The sequence below is a fragment of the Dermatophagoides farinae genome, chromosome 9 (assembly GCF_024713945.1).
Source record: "Dermatophagoides farinae isolate YC_2012a chromosome 9, ASM2471394v1, whole genome shotgun sequence".
In the NCBI taxonomy this organism is placed as follows: domain Eukaryota; kingdom Metazoa; phylum Arthropoda; class Arachnida; order Sarcoptiformes; family Pyroglyphidae; genus Dermatophagoides; species Dermatophagoides farinae.
Genome location: NC_134685.1, coordinates 3317989 through 3343705, shown reverse-complemented (window position 1 = coordinate 3343705; position 25717 = coordinate 3317989). Strand labels below are relative to the sequence as shown.

General features: G+C 32.4%; 3 protein-coding genes across 8 annotated transcripts; 1 reads left to right on the top strand and 2 right to left on the bottom strand.

Moving 5' to 3' along the window:
* The first annotated feature begins 1021 nt into the window (after positions 1–1021).
* Hr3 (nuclear hormone receptor 3 ROR-beta) lies at positions 1022–14728 on the top strand. 2 transcript variants are annotated; one of them, XM_047061577.2, is made up of 9 exons: positions 1022–2527; positions 10172–10399; positions 10475–11117; positions 11975–12588; positions 12947–13068; positions 13131–13263; positions 13319–13426; positions 13524–13643; positions 13708–14728. In XM_047061577.2, exons 1-9 carry the CDS (start codon positions 2452–2454, stop codon positions 13989–13991), a joined length of 2328 nt encoding a protein of 775 aa, XP_046917533.2. In that variant the 5' UTR covers positions 1022–2451; the 3' UTR covers positions 13992–14728. The 2 variants fall into 2 exon arrangements, with proteins under 2 accessions (XP_046917533.2, XP_046917532.2); XM_047061576.2 differs by having other exon boundaries at positions 11975–12798.
* A 1132-nt stretch (positions 14729–15860) lies between these two features.
* Positions 15861–19477, bottom strand: ClpX (Caseinolytic protease chaperone subunit). The gene is made up of 5 exons (XM_047061770.2): positions 18202–19477; positions 17963–18141; positions 17705–17900; positions 16602–17644; positions 15861–16533 (listed from the first exon to the last, which is right to left on the bottom strand). Exons 1-5 carry the CDS (start codon positions 18599–18601, stop codon positions 16333–16335), a joined length of 2019 nt encoding a protein of 672 aa, XP_046917726.2. The 5' UTR covers positions 18602–19477; the 3' UTR covers positions 15861–16332.
* Positions 19478–21136: 1659 nt separating this feature from the next.
* On the bottom strand, positions 21137–24255 carry LOC124497992 (uncharacterized). Of its 5 annotated transcripts, none has more exons than XM_075734302.1 (4): positions 23501–24089; positions 23263–23433; positions 22515–23179; positions 21137–22417 (listed from the first exon to the last, which is right to left on the bottom strand). In XM_075734302.1, the coding sequence occupies exons 3-4, from the start codon at positions 22608–22610 to the stop codon at positions 21461–21463; spliced, it is 1053 nt and encodes a 350-aa protein (XP_075590417.1). In that variant the 5' UTR covers positions 22611–23179; positions 23263–23433; positions 23501–24089; the 3' UTR covers positions 21137–21460. The 5 variants fall into 5 exon arrangements, with proteins under 5 accessions (XP_075590417.1, XP_075590416.1, XP_075590413.1 ...); XM_075734301.1 differs by having other exon boundaries at positions 23267–23433; XM_075734298.1 differs by having other exon boundaries at positions 22515–23433; positions 23501–24255.
* Positions 24256–25717: the final 1462 nt, after the last annotated feature.

Below are 25717 nucleotides of genomic sequence, written 5' to 3'. Positions count from 1 at the left end.
TTTTCCTGTTTTGGAAATTTCCTTGTAATTAATGGAAATGAAATTTTTCAGCAAAAAAAAAAATTAACAAAATTTTTCATGAATCAGATTCAGCAAAATAATCGATTCATTTGATTAATCAACCCTAGACGAAAAGTTCCGCTTTAATTATTTCATGAAGAAGATGGGAAAAAAATTCATTTTACCGAGACGAAACAAAAACAAAAATAATCTCAAGTTCATCATGATGAAAATTTTTGTTTTTCATTCTGTTTTTTTTTCTCGGAAAAAAAATAAATAACCGGTAAATAACAAATGACCATATGAATGTGATATTTATTTACAATGTAAATGAAATGGTTATTGGTCTTTTTTTGGTTATCATTCTCATTCAGATAACAACAGTGTACAGGATAATGATGACTAAAATTAAATAGTCATTTATATTCTGCACCAATCGAGTCCTGAATTTGAAATTGAAAAATTTCTATTTTTTTGTCTGTTTAATTTATTTATATTACGATTATAATGATTTCCATCATCATCGATGATCATTTTATGCCGTTATATATAGATGATGCTCAATGGATTATCGATCAAAATATTAAAAAAAAAAAAATTCTACTGCGCATACACGGAAGACAATGTGTTATATGTGTCTGTGGCTTGTTTGTCTCTTTCTTTCATTACATTCCATCAGTCAAAAAAAAAAAATTCAAATTGATAGTAGCATTATGCAATATTATTCAATCACATTTTAATAACAAGAAAAAACAATAATAATAACCGTAGTAGTAGTGGCAATAATATATTATATAAATCTTATAAAATCGTGGGCGTGTCTTCTCCATTGAAATCATATGCATCTATTACAATTGTAAGTAATTTCTGCTGAGAGAGAGAGAGAGAGAGAGAGAGAGAGATAGAGGTCGACGTTCGCCAACAGTGTGTGTGTGTGTCTGTGTTAGTGAACTAAAAGATATTGGATCTTCTTCGCGTAACACTCGCCGAATAAACATTCAATCGACCGACAGACCAACCAACCAACCAATGGCTAAAGGAAACTTGATGTAAAAAAGTTGAATCAAGTGTGTATGTGGAACCATCAAATCCAAAAAAAAAAAACCAAAAGAAAAAAACCGATCAACCAAACTTTACTTATGTATTTACCAACCATTATGAATGATCATGATCAAACAACAACATCACCATAGTTGAAGAAAAGAGAGCCTTTTTTTTGATGGTGGATGATGATGATGATGATGGTGATGGTTCCTTTTTTCTGTTGTTTTGTTTTCGCTGTTGTTCACAAATATTTGACCAGTTCGTTTGCTTCTCTCATTCATCGAACATCGACATTTTTTTTCGTGTGTGTGTGTGTATGTTTGTATGTTTGTAAAATTGTTTTGTCCGTCCATTTTTGTTGATCATCATCATCACCACACAACAACCACAACTTTTCTTGGATAAGAAAAAAATTCTCTCCTTCTTCTCATCGATCGAATTTGTGCTTTTTGGCATTAACAAATTTTTTTTTCTTGCGGATCGATTTTGATGTTTGGAATTTTTTTTCAAATTTTCTTTCGATTCGTCATCATCATCATCATCATCATTTTGTTCTATGAATCACATACACACACACATTTGAAATCTTTTTTTTCCTTCAAATTTCGATTCCTGTGTCTGTGTGTATGCTGTGCATCAGAGGCCAAGTTTATGTTTTTGCCTTATATCTGTGTTTGTGGCCCAATCAAATTGAAAAATTTTTCCTTTATTCAATCAATCAATCGATATCATTAATTTGATTTTTGTTGAAATCATCTACAGGCAAGAATCAGAACAAAACCACAAATCAATGATGGATAATGATTATTCAATAATACAATCGACAGCAACAACAACAACGACAACAACATTCAATAGTGCTAAGAAAAAACAACAACATTCGAATTGTCTTCGAACATCATCATCACTGTTCGTAGATGACGTAATGATTCATTCATATTTTTTCTGTTTGTTTTTTAGTCGTGTGTCGTTTCATTCGTATATTTATTAGATTAAATGAAGAAAAGAAGAAAGAAAAATTCATTATGATTTTATGCGTTCAATTTTTAAAATCTCATCATCATCATCATCATCATCATCCACCTGTGCCTAAATTTGATTTCATCTCCAAATAATAAATTCTTGTGTCGTGTTTTTCTTCTTTTTCGCTTTGTTGTTTGTTGGTGGGCGTGTGTGTCGTGTCGTGGCAACAATTTTTTTTTTCATTTGAAAATCAACAAATCAACAAAGCTGTTTTTTTCACCTCATTGTTTTATTTTTCATTTCATTTTTTTTCGTTGTAATAATCGTGTATCCGTCGAAAAAACGGAACCAACAAAATCTATCAACCTGGAATCAACAACTAGATTAACGCCACCGGATTCTTATATCCTACCCGATACATCATCACCGGGTCTACATACCACGATGTCGTCGTGGACAACCGGTTTTACCACAAAAGTGGAAATAGCACAACCACAGCCATCATCCGGTTCGATAAAAGGTAAAATTCAACTGCCAATCAATTTTCCATTTCCGTTTTTTGCTTTATTAGGATTTTCTCTCTTTGTGTGTGTGTGAGTGTGTGTGTGTGAGTGTTTGAAATGAATCATCAAACATTTTCAGTTTTTGGACATGATGTGTGACAAGTGTGAAAAAAAGTGACATGACATAACACACTTGAACAAATGAATTCAATTACGCCCTGTTCCTGGAAAATGTTTGCTGTGTTATTGTTCATTGCCTTAAACTTGAAATGAAAATATGGCTTGTGTAAAGAGAGATTTTTTTCATTTTTGATTTGAAAATCGATTCAATCGATCTATTGATTTAATCAAAAATCAGATTATGTGAAACAAAAAAATATATTCTTCTACCACGCACACACTCACACAAACACAAAACAAAATTGTCAAAATTCGACAAAAGTCAAGTCACGTTATTCGTTTGTTTTTTTTTTTTTGGTTGAATGTTATACATTTACACACACACACAAAACCTGACCAATTCTTTCTCTACAGAATGTTGTCTTGGTATTTGAAAATGAACCATTGTCATTTTCAAAAATTCAGGCCATTGTGTGTTTGTGTGCATATAATATTCCGGGTACGGTACCAATTATACGAATGTTTTACATGATTATTCTATCTAATCATGTACTGACCGTTGGTTGTTTTTATTTCGTTTGAGTTTTCCAGAACCAGAAACCCTTACTCGTCATTCTCTCTTTTTTCAATTCAGAAATGTATGATTTGAATCTCATTATTATCATGATGATGATGATGAGATTAGGTTAAAATATGGTTTTGTTTGTTTGTTTTTTTTTCATTTCACACACATAACATGACATGACATGACATTATTATCATTTGACATGATGCGATAATTATTGTAATTATGAATAATGTTGACCTCATTGAATTTGAATACAATCTAAATATTTGTCCAAATCACAGAATAATAATTATTTATGATGATGATGATGATAAATCAAAAATAACAACTACAAAATAAAAATTTCAATCGCAAAAAAAATCACTCCATGTGTGCATGTTTAAGTCACAAATATTCAAATTCATCTGAAATAAATGTGTAGCATCATCATCATAATCACATTCATAGATGCATTTGTTGTCCAAAAGGTTTTTCTCCATCTATCGATATTCAATTTGTTTTGTTTTGTTTCGGACAACAACGAAATTTGTTAATTTTATTTAGCAATGATGATTGAAAAAAACACCAAACCATATATACATATTAGAAAACGAACAGGCAAAAAAACTACTTCCGCGTTTGCGCGGTAATAACTTTATTTCATCATAATCATGATGGATTTCTATTCACCATATGTATGTGTGTGTGTGTGTGCTATGGTTATCTCCAAAATGATCATGATGACAATAAAATATTTCAGTTAGTTGGATGTAGGTTTTTTGAATACAAATTGATTGATTGATTGATTGGCAATTGTTTGTGGAATTTGTTCTCCTCTTCGTTTTTGAATCTTTATGTTTAGCTCTTTTTTATCTTCGTCTTTTTTTTGAAATTCTTCAATTTTTTTTTCTCCCGCTTCCGGTCGATTTTGGATTGAATAAAAAAAATGTTGTTGAAAAAAAAGAAGAAAATCATCAATGATGATGAGGATTTTGTCTGACTTTATCATGTTTTTTTTGTGTGTTCCATTTCCACATTTTGAATAGGGAATTTTTTTTTTTGGACAGATAGAAAAATCATTTACCCGATATGATATATTGACCTAATCCATTAGAATTCTTTTTTTACAAATGACAAATGAATGCATCATTAATTCAATTCAATTCTTAGTTTGACAAAGTGATCATCATCATCATCATCGTCAAGAATTGAATCTCCGATCCCGAAACTGGAACAACAAAATTTGTGATGCAATATCGATTGTGGTTGTCGTACATAATGTAATTGTTGGTTTTTCATGTTCTGGCATGAATCCTGAATTGTAATTCATTCATTTATTCAAATTTCAATTGAAAAACTTGCTAGCAGCGTTCTAAGTTCATCAAGATATGATTTTAAACAAAAATTACCGCCACATTTCTTTATCGTTTTTTTTAGTTCAGCAAGTTGAATGTATTTTTATATACGTCAAAAAAACACGAGAATCTAGAACATGTTTGCGAATTGGTGACGAAATTCTTTTCATCTATTACAAAAACAACAACAACTTACTACCGACTTTAAATCAATGTCATCAATTACACACCGCATATATTCAACAATTTTTTTTTGGCATCCATAACATATATATAGAATCCCAAGAATAGAGCAAGACAAATGAGGTCACAAAACAGTAAACGTATAGAATATTCTATGTTATTAGTGGAAATTTTTTTTTGTTTCATAATTAATGAGATTGATAAAATGATTCTTTTCTTCTTTACCAACCTAACCTCACACCATCTTTTAAAATCATATCTAGGACATTTTTTTTTCTCTGATCTTCACTGTGTACAATTGATGAATTAATGTGTGTGTTGTATGTCTTTTGGTATGATTGAAATTCTCAAAACCTGCACCTGGATTTCCGGTGTGTTAAGTTTTTTTTATTCAACAGAAAAAACTTAATTTTTTCTTACTTCTAAAAAAATGCAAGCAGTGATCCTACCTGACCAGTAGTAAGGCATATGCATCTCTATTATATTGCACACTTTTTTTCTCTTTCTGAGAAGGGTCAAAGGGCAACATGAAAGTTTAAGTTTTTTTTTCTGGTTAAAAATTTATTTTTTTTCAATTTAATGAATTTTTTTCTTTTGCTGCAAGATGCTATCTACGCGAGCATCTTTTGTTCATGCCGAAATCGAATGTAAAGAACATGTACACACACAAAAAAGTTCATTTTCCCACAGTTTGCATCCACACACATCATCCATACGATATTACAGATCATCATCGCCACAACCTTTTTACTTTTTGTATTTCCCTTTTTTTTCAACTCGAGTTTTTTTTGTAAGTTCCTGGAAAGTTTGTGAAAGGACGAACATACCTTTATACACAATACCTCCCTACACACACACACGCATGTATAAATCTAAAAGGTCGTGTCCTCTAGGGCCACACAATAAGAGGTTCAATTTTTGTTTTCTGGTTTCGTTTCCCAAACTTTTTTTTTCTGGAACAATCTTTGTGAACCCTCTGAGACTTGTGTGTGGGATTGATTTTTATTTTTCATTCACGGGACATTCAACTTTTTTTTTTGCTGCTGCTGCTGTTTGTTCCTGAACTCTGAACTATGAACTTGTTGATGATGAACGGATGTCAACAAGCACACTTAACCCGCTTTTTCATTTTTGTCTGTTAAAATGAAGCGTTTTTTTCGGACATCCATCACCTAACCCCTGGAAACTTTTTTCCTGTTTCCAAACTTTCCACACACAAAATTCCCATACACCTATTTGAATAACTCGATTTTTTTCGATAGATTTGACAATCTTGTTATCAGAAAATAAAAAAAAAATCTTGAAAAATTTTTTCTTAAATCAAACAAATATGCAAAAATCTGATTTCAATCGATGAGAGAGCTAGACAAAAAGACAAAGGTGTGTTTATTTATCAGGAAAAAAAATATCGATTGTTTTTAGATACAATCGATATTTTCGTTTTTGCCTCAAACTTTAATCCATTTCATTCATTTCCGCATTATTTTCTTTTTTTTCAATTTGAATGTTTGTTTTCACCACCTTTTTTGTTACATAGTTTTATGCAAAAATTTTCTTTTTTTCTGCCAAAAAAAAAATATTTTATGGTTGGCTACCAACTCTTTATCATGAGCAACAATATTTGAAGATTCCTAACCAAATGGAATGTCTTGTTTTTTTTCGTTTCACACATTTGTATGTGAAACAAACAAACACAAAAATAAAGAAAAACCATTCAAATATTTTGTTGATTCTTCAAACTAACTGCAAGAAAATTCAAAGCCAGTTCATCATGATGATGATGATGACGATGATTAGAAGAATGGTTTTAATAGTGTACCTGGTACGGTCTTATACCGTTAAACTTGACTTCTTTTTTCCTTCTTTTTTACATACAGATAACACAGCTGTTCAACAAGACTTAATCATCGACAATGCTGCGCGCTGGACTTGATGATGCTGTTGAACAGAGAAAAAAAAACTTGCGTAACAAGGCCTTGATAGTTTATTTTATGATCTGCAGTTATATACCTGTGTGATCATTATTATTATGGTGTGTGTGTGTATGTGGATGATGATGATGATAATGATAATGATGAACTGTTGCAAACTGTTGACTGATGTTGAGGGGCAGAGAGAAATGAGAAAAAATACCTGTTTTGAATGCATTGGATCTTGTTTTTTGTTTCTTGATAAAGAATGGAAATTTTTTTCTTTCTTATTTCCATTGCCATTATCAACCAAACACACACACACACACACACATTCATCGTCTCTTTTCAATGATCGTTAATTCGGCTTTTTCTCTCTGTGTATGTATGTAACTTCACGGTGCCATTCGTCGATATCGCCTTGACCTTTTCCTTGGATTTTTTTTTTCGTTCGTTTGTTTCCTTTTTATTTTTTTTCTTCTTCTTGGTATTCCAAAATGCTGTGACGATAATGATGATTATTGTTATGGTTATTATTACCACCACCAGTGATAGAATTTTTCTTTCTTTTTTTTCCTATTTGCTTCTGCTGCTGGTACTGAATATGGCGTCCTGTTATATTGATCAGTATGTGTGTGTGTGTGTCGGTAAAATAGGAAGTGAATGAATGATTGCTTTTGGCAGGTACAAAAACATTTTTTTTCTTTTTTCATAATCGATAATGGTCATGTGTGTGTGTGTTGTTTGTTAAGAATTTCGGAATCAATGATGAATATAATAAATGGATGTCAAATGTCAAAAAAGTAGTTTAATGATTATTTATTATTTGTTTGGTTGTTTGTTTGATAAACTTGATTATCACAAAGTGTAAAGTTTGTTATTAAAATAGTTGCGTTTTTCTTTTTCTTTTTATTTTTATTTTGACGCGAAAATTTCTTGTTGTTTCACTGCCTCCCACACACATACACACACACATAAATGTACTGGAAGTTATCAAATTTTTAAAAAGCGAAATAAAAAACAAAATGAAAAAATTTTCAAACAAAATAAAACACATGAATATAAAGATATTCAGATATCCACATATTTATCGCCATTCTTTCTCTCGTTTTCATCTCTTTTTCGTAGTTTTTCACCTCCTCCTCCTCCTCCTCATCATCATCGTCGTCGTCGTCGTTGTTGTCGTTTTTTTTATTTGTTATTCTTCCGGGTTTTGTATATAACAACAACATTGCCATCGTCATCATCATCCATCCCCAACCAATTCATTCAAGTCAGTCAGTCAGTCAGGCAGCCAAATAAAAAATTTTATATCTCCACACTAAACTGAGAGAATGAAAATAGGTCAAACATTATTATATTACTGCTGAGAATACGGGCGTCACACGCCTAGCCACACAGATATATAAACATTGTGTGTATGGCTTCATATTTTATGATCATACACCAAATTGGTAGTGGTATTCGGTATTTTCTGGTTAATATCTGGGTAATATCGTTGTTGGTTGGACAAAAAGTTCGTCGACCTTCGTTGTAATGATAGCCGTTATATGTGTGTGTATATGTTTTTTAGGTTCTTTTTTTGTGTGTTTCAAAAAGAACATTCATTCCAAATTTAATGGTGGTTGGTTGTTGGTTGATCATTTGGAACTGGTTTTTTTCGTCGTCGTTGTCGTTGTTGTTGTTTCTGGTTGTTGGTTAGTTGGATCGATGGCGCCTAATCAAACTCTTTTTCTTCTCTTGATTCTTTTTTGTCCAAAAATTTTTCTCGTTACCACCACCCATAATCGAATGATGATTGCGGCCTATAACACACACACACAAGCCTTAAACATTGACCTTTGCATTGGATCTTTTTCTCTTTTTATCAAAAAAAGAAGCTAACGAAAGATAAGTAAGTGAGTGAGAGAAAACAAAAAATCGGAAAAAACTTGTGTTTGTTTATTGTTGATGATAATGATGATGATGATGATGATAACTAAAAGCCGAAAAAAGTGTATGCAGTGTGTGTGTGTATTTTTTTTTAAATTACGCCCGGCGCCATTTTGTTTCAATATTTTTTTCTCGTTGTCGATTGGACATGCGTTCAATGCGACAATCGATTATAATTACATTCAGATTCTTGTGAGATTTGTTTGTGTTTTTTTTTGTTTTTGAAATAAATCAATGGATGATGATCAATGGTGAAAGGTGAAAGGTCATTCTATTTTTAAATCCATCGCCGTCATCATCGTCATTATTCTGACATATGGCATTGATTTGGATGTCATTTTTCATTGTTTGTTTGTTTTCTTTAATCTTTTTTTCAGTTATTTTTTTCAAAACCTTGACATGGTTTTTTTTAACCCATTAGATTTGTGTGTGTGTATGTGTGAGAGAGGAACGAAAGGGTTGACCTTTGTCCTTTGAGAAATTTTTTTCTCACTTGCTTACTTGTTGTAACTTATCTATTATTATCTTAATATTTTTACCTGACATACGGCGATGACCTTATAATGATGATGATGATCACTGTAGCATAATGTGTGTGTGGTACATTTCCGAATGGCCATTTTTTTCAAACATTTAGTTTCGGTACAGATATCAGATTCGATTTCCATTCATAGGTCAATAATCCTTTCGTTGTCGAATATAGAAAAGAACAAATGTAAGGGGGCGGCGGAAAAGGTCATCGCACATTATCATATCTTCAAAAAAAAGTTTTCTTTTCTTCATCTTCATACGACGACAATGAACGAATAAAAATTCAGGTAGCCATTGACCTGTGACTGGAGAAAAACGGAGAAAATTCAACGACCGTTTAACCGCCGCCAATATTTGATTGAATGAATGGATTTCTTGCAAAGAAACAGAGAGAGCTGATCACGCAGAAAAGAAAAAAATGGATTTTTTTTAGATTTCAAATAAGTCACAGGTAAACACGCGAACAGATGGCAAGATTATTTTTGTCAAACGATCCGTTTCGGTTTTTTTACTGATTTGGATTTAATATACACTGTACAGTTCAGTTCAGTTGAACATCTTCAACATGACGGTCAAAGGTCAGGTTTTTTTACTAGACCGCCCTCGCTAGTTCTTAGCTACCGCCCATTTTCTTCTTCTTCTGGTCCTTAGGGTCCATGGATGAATGAATGATGAGTCCAAGTTTTCAGTCTTGTTCGAGAGTCACATGGATCAACAACGAAATATTCAAGTGAATTTTTGTTTTGGTTTTTGAATAATCATCATAATGTTGACTATCAATCATCAATCGACATTTTCCTCGATTCTTGATACAGTGTTGGATCGTGAAATACGACAACAAAATGATTGTTTCAGTCATCATCATAATGATGAGGATGACAAAAATGTTGATTATCGTTCATTATCAACACAACAAACAACGACCACAACAACATTTGATCCGGATTCAACACATTCATTGATGATACCGATTAAAAGTATTAAGAGAGAAAGAGAGAGAGAATTGCACTTTTCTTTATTTATCAAATCATTTAGATTACTTATCAATGATTTTTTCTCGTTTTTTTTCGATTCAATTTATAGCACAAATAGAGATAATACCATGTAAAGTATGTGGCGATAAATCATCCGGTGTACATTATGGTGTCATCACCTGTGAAGGTTGCAAAGGTTTTTTTCGTCGTAGTCAATCATCAGTGGTGAATTATCAATGTCCACGGCAAAAAAATTGCATTGTTGATCGTGTTAATCGTAATCGTTGTCAATATTGTCGTTTACAAAAATGTCTGGCATTAGGCATGTCACGTGATGGTATGTTATTTATTTCTGATTCTGATTTCGATTCCATTTTCCCATGATGATTTTTTTTCACTCATACTATTTTAGCGGTAAAATTCGGACGAATGTCAAAAAAACAACGTGAAAAAGTAGAAGATGAAGTACGATTTCATCGTGCTCAATTAGTTAGGCCCGGTAGTGGTGGTGGTGGTGGTCATTCACAACATCCATCATCACAACAATCGACAATTAATAAAAATCAACAACAACAACCACCACCGACAATGATACAAACCGGTGGTGGTAATGGTCAATCTATATGTGGTATGACGCAAATCGTCACGGCAAGTACGACAACATCACCAAATGGTGGACAAGTGTTGACCGGTTTGAATGGTTCATCGAATAATAATAACAATAATGGTCCATTAATAACGAATATTGGTCAACAACAACAACAACCACCGCCGCCTTCCATAACCGCATTACATGGACAATTAAATAACGTATCTGCAGCGACAGCAACAAACGGTAATGGTGGTTGTAGTACACAACAAACGAATACTTCCGTTGTTGTTGCTGCTGTTGCATCAAGTACACAATTTGTTCAAAGACAACAACAACAACAGCTGAAACAGGAAACATCACCTGATTCATCGGTATTGGAACAGCAACCACCACAACAGCCTTCATCATCAAGTCAACATGTATCATATTCATCATCAACATCATCTGCATCATTAACAAATGGGTAAATAATTGATTTTTGTTTTGTTTTTTTTGGGATTTGTTCTGGTCATCATCCAATGTATAAAATTAGGTTGACCGGATTTTTTAACATGATAATTTGGTATGGTTTTTTCCCAAACACATTTTTGTTTTCGTTGGGTTTTTTTTCACTTGTTGATTGCACAACACACATACACACACACACATTCGAGGGTTCATACGCTCCACTGAAATCAATTTCGACGGTACAACAAAAAACCAATTTTCATTTTTCCTTGGAATTTTCCATTTGTTTGGCCAATCTTTTGTAAAAACAAAAACAAAAAAAAAAAATTTCAATCAAGATTTTTGAACGACTAAAAAAACAAATGACTCACTTAAAGCAATCAAGTTTCTCTGCTTATTCAAGTTGATTTTGTTTGATAAATATGTGTGTGCGTGTGCGTGTTTGTGTTATTTGAACCCTTTTTTATGGCCATCATTAAATAATATAGAGCAACAAACTGTTTTGGCTTACCGGTTAGTTTGTAGGTTTTTTTGTTCTTGGATCAATAATGATACCGTAATACGATATTATCGAGAAGAAAAAAAAACCCAATCCTTTGTCGGTTTTTTTCCTTACCAATTTCTTTCGATTGCCGATGCCGATGCTCGTCTATACACGTGTAACACACACACACACAACACAAACACGAAAGTCCTTGTAATATTTGGTGTGTCATAAAATAAAAAACAAATGCATTTATGACATGACATTTATTCGGTATCTATCCTGGTCAATCCTTTCCATTCGGTCACTAACCTCGCGTAAATGATTGGCCCAATTTTTTTAAAAATTATTGATTCATTTATTAAAAATTCTGTTTTTTCATTTCATAGATATTCAACATATCCAAATGGTGATTTATCCGGCACTGGTAATATCGGCCATAATAGTCCCGGTACAACAACGACAACGACGACAACATTATATCATGCTCAGGATAATAAACCATATACATTATATGCAGCCTATACAACAAGTGGTGGTGGTGGTGGTGGTAGTAATGGAACACAACATTCAACATCTCAACAACAACAGCAACAAGCGGCTAATAATAATAATATATTTGATATCATACCATCGTCAACAGATTTTGTTGATAGTACGACAACACAATTCGGTGAATTAAAACCCATAACAGCAACAGCGACAACGCAGAATAATAATAATAATAATAATTGTCAAACAACAACAACTACTAACGATCCAACAGCAACATCTTCATCATCAGCAGCAGCAACCACAACAATGTCACCGGATACAAATTGTGGTGGCGGCAGTAGTTTACATCCATTAAATTCAACAATAACAACAACAATGATTGGTTCACCAATCAATGATTGTTCCGGTGGCGGTGGTGGTGGTGGTGGTGGTGGATCATCAACAACAACAATACAACAGAATCAGAATAATTGTTTGGTTACATTAACGGCAAATCATTCACATCTAGGTTCGTTTATTGACCATTATCCTTCGTTTAATGCTGTATTTGGTCCAATAAATTCGGCTGCTACTACTACTGCTAATAATAATTCTGCCGCTGCTGCTAATGTTAGCGGAAACAGTAGTATAGTAGCAGCCGGTTCTACTATTATTGATGGTGGTGGTGGTGGTGGTGGCGGTTATAATTTTTCCATACAACATCCACATAATCCATTAGGTACCTCTCTCTCTCTCTCTTGCTTGCTCGTTCAATGATTCCCAAACATTTTTTTTCTGTTTAATTTTTCTTGTTTTTCTGGTTTTTTTTCAAAATTCGTTTATCAATTGTTTTTTTCTCTTTCACTGAACAAAAAAAAAAAAAACAGAATTATTAACGAAAACGGTGGCCGATGCACATTCAAGAACTTGTCTATTGACCACCGAACAGATCATCGATTGTAAACGTAAACCAATGGATCTTAGTCGTGTTTTTGAATTTAAAAATCTTGTAAGTGATTTTTTCCTTTTTCAATCAAATATAAGTCAATCAATCATTCAATTCATTTACAGTCACATGATCAACAATGGTTACGATGCGCGGATAAATTGACCGACATGATACAGCAGATAATTGAATTTGCAAAAATGATACCCGGTTTTATGAAACTTTCGCAAGATGATCAAATTGTTTTGCTTAAAGCCGGTGAGTGTATTGCCATCCATTTGTTTTTCATTTGTTGAAAATTTTTTTTTTACAGGAAGTTTCGAACTTTGTTGTCTGCGTATGTCGCGCTATTATGATCTAAATACAAAACAAGTTGTTTTCAATGGTGGCCTTATGCCTATCGATGCATTCCTAAGTCAAGGTTAGAAGATTATACTGGGGTTTATTTTGTTTGTCAAGCAGCAATCTAATTCTTTTCTCTTTCTCTTTATTTTTTTTATCTATTTCTCTGAAATCAGCTGATATAACTGAATCAAAATTAATCTCACAAGCATTTCAATTCGCCGAACATTTGGCTGATCTCAAAATGACTGAAGCCGAATTGGCTTTATTCTCTGCTTATGTGTTAATATCGCCAGGTAATATCATATATATTCTGTCTGATTCTCTTGATTTTATATTTCATTAATTCTCATCACATAGATCGACCTGGCCTAAAAGGCATTCTAGAGATACAACGATTAAATCAAGCCATAATGAAAGCATTACGCAATGAATTGAATCGTACACATAAAAATACATTTTTCATCAAAGGCGATGTAACAATCATCGATATCATTATTGCCAAATCGGGACAATTACGTGAACTATCGATATTGCATATGGATGCATTGAATAAATTTCGTCGCCAATCATCGCATTTAATATTTCCTGCCTTACATAAAGAATTATTTTCAATTGATCAACCAGATCAACAGATTGTTTGATTTATTTGATGATTCGTATTTTCACAACACTTTATTGTTCATCATCATCATCATCATCATGCCTCTAAAGCCACATCCACACACATGCAGACAGACACTGAAAAAAATTTGCATAATTATTACGAATCTTCTAATTCATCATCACTGACAATTTTTTTTTCTGAATTCCTTGTTTGTTTGTTGGTTCATTCACACACACCGACCCACTCGTACACACTCTTTTTTTCTCTCATACACTGTGGTTGTTGGCATCTTTCATCATCGTCATCGTATATAGATTTTTAATATATTTTTTCAAATTACAAATTTCATCATTCATTTTTAATTCAAAATGATCAATTATCGATTATTGATTTTTTTCGCTCTGTGTTTATATTATTGAAAATCAACGAAAAATCATCGTCATCATTAATTATAATTCGTTATTATTATGACAATAGTTCTATTTTACACACCCACACACACACACCCACCAACACACCCAAGAATAATTTTCATTCATCTGGTTGAATGATTGTTTTATTGATACATACATTTATTATTTGGAAGAAAACCATGAAAATGCCTTTGTTATACATATATTTTATACATTGATTACAAGTTGATGACAAATGATAGTTTCCATTATAAGAAAAAGAGAGTGAGAAAAAAGTTCATCTTTTCATCATCATCATTTATAAAACACCACACACAATGAGACATTTAATAAATTATTTAAATAATTTGTAATTTTTCCACTCCCACGCCTAACATTCAATCTCATTTGAAACCCATATATCCATGGTTAGAGTTTTTCCCTTTCCGTATTTGTTTTTTCATCATTTTGTTGTTGTTGTTGATTTTCTGTCTTTTTATTTAGAATTTTTTGAAAATAGGTATATTTCAACACACGAACACACACACACCATCCCTGGTAACCAAGAAACACATTGCTTTTGTCAATTCGATATCCGGATAATCATCATCAGAGTCAGCCGTTAAAAGTTAGAATCAGAATTTTATTTACCACGGTCAGGCATGCATTTTTTTTATACCCAATCGATTGGTTTTTTTTTGAATTGTAAATAATTTCCTTCCTAATTTACATTCATTCATATATTTCCTATACAATTTTTCAGTGAAAAAAAACCAAACACTTGAAAACTAGCAACAAGCTACAAGACACTGCCAATTTGATCGATTTCATTTCGAATTTTTTTTTTGTTCTACCCATTATTCGATAACAAATCGTGATCAAAGTCTTGTTTTTCTCTTTCTCTCTTTAGGATGGAGAATAATTTTCTTTTTTTTCGGAATTTCGTAAAAATCACACCAATACATGCAATGTCATGTCTTTTTTTTTGGGAAAAATCTAATTTTAGACTTTTGTTGTAAATATATTCAAAAATGGAAAAATTTTCTTTTTTTTGAAATTTGGTCGAGGCCTATTCACCTGAAAACACTGTTGTTAACACTAAACTAAACTAAACTAAACAATCGTTGTGATAAATTAATGAAATCCATGATGATGATGATGATGATGATTACCGGGATAATATTATTTGACCGAAGAAACTTTTTTCTTTCAAAAAAATACACAATTCTCAAAATCCGATCCATAACCATATTTTTCATTTTTTATAATTGTGTGTGTGTGATACCAACAACAAAAAAAACCTTAAAATTCAAAATTTATGATCGGAAATTAAGCTAAAAAATACGAAAACTGATAACCACTACCACCACCACCAACACCAACACCAACACCACCAACAACAACGATAAACCAGATGGAAAAAAAAATTTATGGAAAACTTTTGTTTTTATATAAAAAAAAAATTTACAACCCGAAAAAAAAATTCTTACACACAGACAACGGACATTTGATAATTGATGATTTCGATCGTCGATTTTTATTATTATAACTTGTGCTAATTATTATTATTATTATTATTAATTATTAACTCTACTAATTATACATTATGTCTATTTGAATTATTATTGATTGATTGATTGATTGATATATGAAGATTAAAGATTATTGAAAATGAAATTAAATCGCTCATTCATTCACATTTTTTTTCAACTTTATCATCAGTCCATTTATCCATTATCAGTGTTTTTTTGTTTGTTGAGTGATTGTGCATGTGTGTGCGATGTGTGTGTGTCGAACAATTTATTTTTATATATTTACATTCATTATATAATCAACATCATCATCGAAACTATATATTTGAAAAATCAAAAAAAAAAAAAAAAAATGAACAAGAAAATTTGAAAAAATATTCAACGATATAATAAGAAAAAATATAAATTTCCTATTTTGCCATGTTTTGTTTTGTTTTGCTTTGTTATGTTCCAATCACGGATTAACGGCACGTTCTTTATCATCCATATCTTGAACATTGTCATATGATGATGATGATGAATCGGACATTCCCACACCGCCACAACCATCTTCATATCCAGCTTTTTTCAAACCCATCACAACATCTTCGGTGATATGAACTTTACGAACATCAGTACCGGGTATTTCAAACATTGGTTCGAGTAAAACATTTTCCTATACGAAAAAAAAAACAGAATGGTGAAAAAGATGGTAAAATTATTATTATTTGTCAATTAATTTACCAAAATGGCTCGCAAACCACGAGCACCAGTCTTTCTTTCCATAGCCACTTTAGCTATTCTTCTCAACGCTTTTGGTTCAAATGTCAATTCAACATTGTCCATTGAGAATAATTTCTGAAATTGTGGTATCAATGCATTTTGTGGTTCGGTCAAAATCTGTACCAACATATTTTCGGTCAAATTATGAAACGGTACTACCACAGGAAATCGGCCAACAAATTCCGGTATCATACCGAATTCAATAAGATCTCTAGATTCTACTGCATTTAATAATTGATCCTTTTCAATCATATCTTCAAGTAATGATGAATCGGCTGTTGAATAATTATCAGCAACATCAGCTGCAGTAGCTGCTCGTCGGCCCTGTGATTCGGATGATTGTGCACCGAAACCAAGATATTTTTCATTTTTACGTCGATTAACTATCCGATCTAATCCATTGAATGCACCGGATGCAATGAATAAAATATTCGTCGTATCCACAACAATAGGTTCACCACGCATTTTGCGTGAATTTCTTTCCGGTATTGTTACCAATGTACCTTCGAGCATTTTCAGCATACCTTGTTGTACACCTTCACCTCCGACATCACGTAATTGATGTATACCAGGTACGGCACCAATTTTATCGACCTCATCAAGAAAAACAATACCTTGTTGTGCTTTCTCAACATTATAATTAGCATCCTGCAATAATTTTGCAATTATCGATTCAATATCTTCACCAACATAGCCAGCCTGTGTTAATGTTGTACAATCACAAATTGCAAATGGAACATCCAAACAGATGGCTACAGTTTGTGCTAGAAGAGTTTTACCACTACCCGTAGGTCCTAATAATAAAATATTTGATTTTTCCAACCGAATGTCCGATTGATTTGTATCCAATAGAAAACTACCACGATTTTGTTGTTGTTGCTGCTGCTGTTGTTGTTGTTGTTGTTGCTGTGATAATTTATCCGAATTAACCACAGTGTCATGTGGATGAAAACTTTGTAAATGTAGACCAAATGGATGGGCACCAGGAATGTTGATGAATTCATCTGGAAAATAATAAAAATTAACATCTGGAAAAACAAGAATCCATTCAAAATTCTTATTACCTCTGCTATTTATTATTTTCGATCCTTCATTATTTTCATTACGATTACTGTTATTATTCTGATTATTAACATTGTTGTTATTCAATTGTGATAATATATTGTGATTAATTCGTTTATAATGATTATAAACGGCAACGGATAAAACTTTTTTCGCTTTATTCTGGCCAATAATTCGTTTATCCAGATATTCATAAATCTATAATCAATGGATGAATCAGGAATGAATGAAAAAATCGATTTAAAAACACTTATTATTACTTTTCTTGGCGGTGGTGGATTACGTTGTACATTGAACTTTTCATTTGTTTTCTGTACATTCGGAGCGGATGCCGTCGAATGTTGTTCTTTAGCGGCAGTCGTACGATTATTACAATCATTTTCGGATAGAATTACAAAAAATCTCGCACATTTATCACATTTGACAAAACGTGTCGATGCTATTGAATTAAATTGAAAAAAAATCATTTGACACAAAATGATTATGATTCTCAACTTACAAAGAAATTCTTCAATCTGTGTACAAACATTGCCACAATTTGGGCATAAAAAATTCTTGTCTTTGTTGTTGGAGCCACCACCACTACCGCTGCTGCCCGCATTTTTATTCGATGAACCAGAACCATTCGATGGACTCCCACTTGTTGGTTGTCCTTTATCGAAACCACCACCACCAGCACCACCGCTATCGCTACCGCCACGAACTCCATAAAAAGATTTTCTAACCACAATATTTGTATGTAATCGACGATTCATATAAATGATATATGGTGATGGTGGACTATTATCGGAACGATTCATTCGCCATTTTCTATCATGATTCGATACAGTTGTGAATTCATGATGACGATGATTTTTGAAATTATTCTGCAATATAACAAATGAATTTCGGCGAAACATTATAACTTTTTTTTCTGTTTGTTTGTATACACCCGGGAAAATAAATCAAACACACACACAAGTAATAAGATGATTATATATCGATGAAAAAGAATTAACCACAGGTAATTTGAAGAGAGAGATTGCTGATTTTTTTTCTCAGAAATAAATTTTTGATTCTTTGTCTGGCTTATTATTAATAATAATCATCTGATGTTGACGATGGTTATGATTTGATGTTGATGTTGTTGATGATGATAGCTTGCATCTACACCGAAAAAAAACGCGTTTATGCGCATTCACTCTGATATATGATCATCATTGCAATATTGCAAGTGAACAAGAAAAAAAAAAATACTTGTTTCGTTTGTTGTTAGATATGTTTTAATTATCATCAAAATATAGAAACACTTTTAATATGAAATGATCATTAAATTTTCTCAAATATATTTTTTTTTGCCTGTTCCGGATTAAACTTTGACATATGTCCAATAAAGTGTTGGATTATTTCGCCAAAAAAAAAGTTGTTCGCGAATTATTGGAGCCAAAACAGTAGTGTTTCGTTGATGATCGATTAAACCGATTTTTTTTAAAGTGATGTATTTTTTTTCCTCTCAAAAACACAAATGACAATTTTACCATTGAAATTTTTAAAATGAAAATGGAGGTGATGAAAATGGCATAAAACACACAAACACAAACAAGGATACAGCCTTCAGAACAGAAATGAAACTGTCAATGGTTTTTTTTTCGTTTTCGTTGTTGGAACAAAATATTCAATAATTTATATCCTTGAAATACATAAATGTCGACATTGATCGAATATCATTATCGATATATCGATGCAACAAACACACACACACATAGAAAGAGAGAGAGAGAGAGAGAGAAACACACGAAAACATTGGACAGACAATAAACAAAAAGAAATTTAAATTCCATTTTAACCTTGATCATGATCATTTAGGTTATAATAGTGTTGTTATGTTTTCATTATTACTTTTATCATCATCCGACAGATGGAGCCAAAAACGGAATGATAATTTTTTTTTGTTTCGTGTCCGATAGATGGATTTTTGATTGATGAATAAGCGGGCTAACTAAAATCCAACAAATTATGTGACACACACAACACAAAGGTCAAGATTGTTTGTTCAAGGACAGACACACAATTAAAAATCAATTAATATTAAGGAGTGAATATTTTGAGTGAGTGAGTGTATTTCCGATTTTCCATCAAAAGACCATGTGTGTGTGAAGAAAAAAAAATGACAAAAATAAATCCACCAACAACCGCCCATCTACCACCTACAAAAATCGATCCATCAAGATCAAAATTCATTAATGATATAAAAGGTGAGGCTTGTTGTTGATTGGCCTGAGATTAATCATTTTTTTTTGGTATTTTCCAGGTAAACAAATATTGATTAAACTAATTGATTCAAGTTGATCATTCATCATTGATCAGTGAACAGAAAAACAAACAAATTGATTTTTTTTCAATTTGAAAAGAAAAATTAACCCAAAAAATTTTTTTTGCACAACAAATATTCTAATGTGGACCGGAATTTTCCTAATTTGCATTTTCCTGTGTGATTAAAAACCGATTTTGGCAATCACCGATTAAATGAAAACCAAAAATGAAATTTCAGGTCATTCAAGCTGAATAATAATAATAATTTGCTTTTGAAGATTTTTGTCATTCTGCTAACACGATGATGATTGATGGAAAAAAATGAATCAAGTAAGTCCAAGAATGAATTTTGTCCTCTTCGTCGTCGTGTCGTCGTTGTTGTTTGGGATGCTGTCAAATGTCCAATTATATAATCAACATAATTAAAGTTGACCAGAAAAAAAATCATTTTAAATTTTCTGGGCCTGAAAACGAAAAATTTTCTTCTGTAAAAAAAAAAGAATTGGTCAAAACTGAAACAACAACGAACATGACGAAATTGCTCATTTCCTTCATTGTTTTTTTTTCATTCAAAAAAATCATACAAAATCCTCATCATTCATAAATCATCGTCATTCATTCATTCATTTACCGAAAAAAATGGATAATTATCCATTTTTTGCTGTCTTTTGTAATGATCATCATCATCATCATCATGGTCATGATCATGTCCATTCTCTATTTAAATTAATGAGCCGAACCAAACCAGTCTTTTTTTTCAAGAATGAAATATGAATGAATTCGGTCACCTGTGTGTGTGTGTGTGTGTAAAAATGAACCTTAAGGACTTGCGGATTATTACTGTGATTGGATAATTTTACCCTGTAAAAAAAAGAAGGTAATTGAAAAAAATTTACAACACATGAACACATATTATTATTGTTGTTGTTTAGAAAAGTGAGAGATAGAGAGAAAGTGACCAAATGCAAAAAAAATGACTTGATTAAATCTGACAGGTCATCATCATCATCATGATCACCATCACCATTATGGTTATTTCGATGATTCAAGTGACCGGATATACGGTCAAACGATTCTTGTACTCTCCATTTTTTTTTGTTTAGCAAAAGAAAAATTTCATTTTCATTTTTGAGAATCAATTACGTGAAAATAATAATTTTTATTATTTTTTTTTCTCAGAATTCTTTCATTTCAAAAGAAAAAACAAAGGCACAATATGCGAATGCCAACGAAAAATCCAAATGATTTTTCTTTTTTGACATTTTACAATGTATAATAATAATAATAAATGAAGTGTGTATGAGATTGAGATCACAATTATTTAGTTTTACAAATAGAAAAACATGTGTTATTTACAAATTAAGGCATCTTGTATAAAAAAGTCCTCGGTTTCGTTTTCGATAAAATTTGACCAGATTGAAATATTTAGGTTGTCCATTTTTTTTTTGTTTTGTTTTCATGTTCATTCACCATGGACGCCATACATTTTCATCATTTGATGATTGTGATGATTTTGAAATTGTACAATCCACGGCCATATCTAATTGATGGTCATCCAAACAATAATCACTACCGATTGGACTCATCATCATTTGTTCACTTGTATATGAAATTGAACCGGGACTTAATGATTGTTGATGATGATGTTGATGGTGTTGTCTTTGATGGTGGAAATTTTTACGATAAAATAAATCATTTGTTGTCGTTAATGAAATTGGTTTTGTTGTCGATGTTGTTGATAATGTTGGTGAATGTAAATTAAATGCAAAATGTGATGACGATGATGATGCTGATGATGGTGGTGGTGTTGTCGCCGATGATGATGTCGTTGATGAAATGCCCGAATGTTTTACATAAATTTCATCCATAAATGTTGTACGATTATTATTATTAATATCGGTACCACCGAATTGTTGTTGTTGCGGATGGCCACCAAACATGACCGGTATTTGAACATGTAAATTATTTACATTTGATGGAATCATGCCTGGAAATGCAACCATTTTTGTATTGTGTACATTATTCGTATTATTAGTGGCGGCAACCATTTGATTTAAGCTATTAACACAATGATTCAGATGACCAAGAATACGTTGTCGTAATGATTGATGATCAACAACGCCACCACCACCAACAATACCAGAATCGATATTATTCATATAACGTCCAACTTCATTGGCGCATTCAGAATAACCGGCACGATATTTATTCAATAATGTTGTATCATTGACAATTGTTGCGGCTATTTGTTGCCGTTGAAGTTTTTGTAAATGCCTAACGGTCATTTCAAGAATATCGGCTTTTTCCAATTTTGAATGTCTGGATGGATCTTTATTCAATGCATCCAATATTAATGCTTTTAATTCATTCAGGCTATTATTAATACGTGCACGACGTTTCTTTTCCATAATTGGTTTCGTGATCTATTGTAAAATAAAAATAGAATGACGAGTTAAAACAAATTTTCAAACAAAAAAAAAAATTCAAAGTTTTCAAAAAAACAGCAACAACAATACTTACACGTCGATGTTCAGATGCTTTAGTCATTGGTTTATTATTACGATTGATGGATAATTCATTTGTGGATGATTCCACTGTACCGTGATTGGCAGTCATGATGAAATTCAAAAAAAATTTTCAAAGTCTTAACGAAAGTCTTAAGTTGAGTGATTCGATTGTCTTCTTCTTTAAACCAGACCAGTGAGAGAAAATACAATTTTCCAATTTAAACCAAGATTGGTGAATCGATGCTGAATTTATAGTCCACAGACCAGAAAAAATAACCGAAAAATCATCGTCAACCATTACACACGACATACACACTTGTTGCTCCGCCTGTTTTTTCTGCTTTTTTAATAGTGTTGGAACCATAAAATCCAACCTTTTTTTTACAAAGTAAAATGCTTTGTATGTTCTGGTATTTGCAGTCTGTTCACTTCATATATTCATTCATTCAGCCTGTTGATGATCATCATCATCATATCGGATTGTCGACTGGTCGAATGGATGGCTGCATGCCGATGATGATGATGATGATGTTTGTTTGGCTTGCCGCGATCCGTCCAGAGCGTGGGAACGAAAAATTTTCGAAAAAAATGAAATAAAAAAATAACTTTACCCAAGTGTAAAGTCTCTCTTGTATAGTCGCGCGAGTGAATGAAACACACGCTTATAAACCTTGTTTTCTATGTGAGAATATATTGTATATATGGTGAATAGTGAATGCCGCCTGAGGTCAGCTATATATTTTTTTTTAGTTATAACGTACTTACACACAAACAAGCAATCTGTTGAATGGTATTAGAAATAGAGGGGAAAAAAGAAAGAAAGAAAAAAATAGAAGAACCGACCGCGATCGTTACGCGCGGCAGGCAATTCACGATGATGATGATGATCGAGATATGGGAAACGTTCGACAAGCACTTTCCCACGATCTCGACTACAGAAAAAAAATGTAAGAAAAAAAATTTTTTGGTAAAAAATCAACACACACACAAATAGCTTACAGTATTCTCTATTCTTAAAATTACCCTGCACACACACACAATTGGTAAATGTGTGTGGGGTGCATGTGGGGAAGAAAAAATAAAGAAAGAAGAGGTCAATAGTGCACACACACACACAGTGAAATAAGGCACGTGTTCTCTTTAAGATTTTCGTTGATAAATTTTTCTCTAGCTGTTGTTGTTGTTGTTGTTGTTATCGTTGTCGAAGACATGCGACTGACCATCTGACTTGGTTGTTGTCGTTATGGTTGTATTGGAAAACAAAAATCGATGATAATGGTTTGAATGACTGAATGATGATCGCGTTCCCACGCTCCAAGAAAATGGACATCATTGAATAAGTAGCAGTTGGTTGGTTGGATATAAACTCACACATTTTTATTTATGTTTAGTGTGTTGTGCATAGTGTTATGGGCCAACAACCGGACAATTTCTTTATGTATGTGTGTTTTGTAAAGATGACGACGATGACGACGGGTGTAAAAATGCATTATAGAAACTGCACCTGTGTGTGTATGTTTCCCACGATCTAAACGAAAAATTAAAAAAAAAAAACGGGCGCAACAGACTTCATTCGATGATAATAGTGTTTCTTTTTTTGTTTGGTTTGGTTTGACGGTTGCTGATATATAATGCATATGTTTTATTATCATCATTTTATTGATGATTTGATAGACGATGGTATCATCATTGATGAATAAATTGGTAAAACGATATATCGATAATATCTATAGACGTTTGGATGTATATATTAACTATGAATCGATTGATGAGTCATAATTAATTAAATTAATTAGAAAGTATTTAATTGATGATGAACCCTTTAAGAATCTACTATCGATGCTATCGATATATACAATCGTAATTTTTATTATTCGAATGTGTTTGATGTTCGACATCTCGTCACAAATCGAATGTGTTTACATTTCGTTCTTTCTTCCAATTGTTGCCAGTTTTTGTTTTCAAAAAAATGATATTTGTATCGATTAATCATCAATAATTATTGATTAAATCAATGATTTATTCGATATGCAATCAAACCAAGAATCAAAGTATACAATGATTTTATCATCCATCCACCAAAAAATGATGATGATGATTATCCATGAGGTAATTCGATTTTTAATCCTTTTCATTTACTAATTTACTTCATAATTTTTTCCATTATTAGTTAACATTTTTTAATGAATCCCAAAAATTGCTATACACGACGACGATGATATTCGCGTGGCATTAAAAAAACGGGTCACACGCCATCATCATCAATGTAATAATCGAATCATGTACCAAAACACACACAGTATATATGCATGGTTGGCTAAAAATGCCAATGATCGAAAATGATGATGATGATCGAATCGAAACGACAGCGTGAGAACAAGGTGTGGTGACACATTATCATCAAATGGTGCAACGAATATATACGAAAAAAGCAAGACCATTTTTTTCAAAGACCACATTTCATTGATGGCTGATTTGTGTTGCTAGCCACCAACCGTATATATACGTTTGATGACGCGTGCCATCACGTTTACTGATAATAATGATCATCATCACCACCATTATTACTTACCATTTGCTTATGATTCTTTTTTTTCGAAGACTTCGACTGTTGTTCGATTGTCGATGATGATGATCGTCAGATCGTGGGAACTTCTCCGCCTACTTTTTTTCCTCTTCTTTTCGTAAAAAAGCAACAAGTTTATCTTGCTTTGCATTGCTTTTCTTATTAGAAATCAAAGCTTGAATGGCCAACATACACACAACAAGCCAAGCTTTTTTTTATTTTTTATGCTTCCCCGTTATGATGATGATGACCCCTGTGTTGTAACGATATCATCTGACCCTTCACCTCCTCAACATCTAAAGTTGAGGTCGAACATATTACGGGGCAATGTTTGGGGTGATGGAATGGGGGAAAAGATGACTGTAATCTGTTTTTTTTGAATATGATAATGATGGAATGTATTTATGGCCTTGGTGTCTCCCCTATGGTCATATTGTTATTTGGTTCATTCATTCATTGATTTGGTGACCAGGAGAGCGTGAAAAATTTTCTTTTATTTACCCCCACACAGAAGAGGCGTGGTTTTCTCATGGATTTTCATTTTTTTTTTTGAATTCACTGCTTTCACTTTGGTCAAATGTAAAAGAATTTATTTTTTTTTTTTGAGCGAAAGTCTAAGGGCCACGTGTCAATTGGTTCGATGATGGTGA

Bases quoted from the DNA above. Each gene is read 5' to 3' on its own strand.
- LOC124497992 (XM_075734298.1), bottom strand. From the start codon at position 22,610: ATGACTGCCAATCACGGTACAGTGGAATCATCCACAAATGAATTATCC. The intron at 22,418-22,514 runs GTAAGTATTGTT...ATTTTACAATAG, and splicing joins AAGCATCTGAACATCGACGT to ATCACGAAACCAATTATGGA.
- Hr3 (XM_047061576.2), top strand. From the start codon at position 2,452: ATGTCGTCGTGGACAACCGGTTTTACCACAAAAGTGGAAATAGCACAA. The intron at 11,118-11,974 runs GTAAATAATTGA...TTCATTTCATAG, and splicing joins TCTGCATCATTAACAAATGG to ATATTCAACATATCCAAATG. The intron at 13,644-13,707 runs GTAATATCATAT...CTCATCACATAG, and splicing joins TTATGTGTTAATATCGCCAG to ATCGACCTGGCCTAAAAGGC.
- ClpX (XM_047061770.2), bottom strand. From the start codon at position 18,601: ATGTTTCGCCGAAATTCATTTGTTATATTGCAGAATAATTTCAAAAAT. The intron at 17,901-17,962 runs GTAATAATAAGT...CATTGATTATAG, and splicing joins ATCCACCACCGCCAAGAAAA to ATTTATGAATATCTGGATAA. The intron at 17,645-17,704 runs GTAATAAGAATT...ATTATTTTCCAG, and splicing joins GAAAATAATAAATAGCAGAG to ATGAATTCATCAACATTCCT.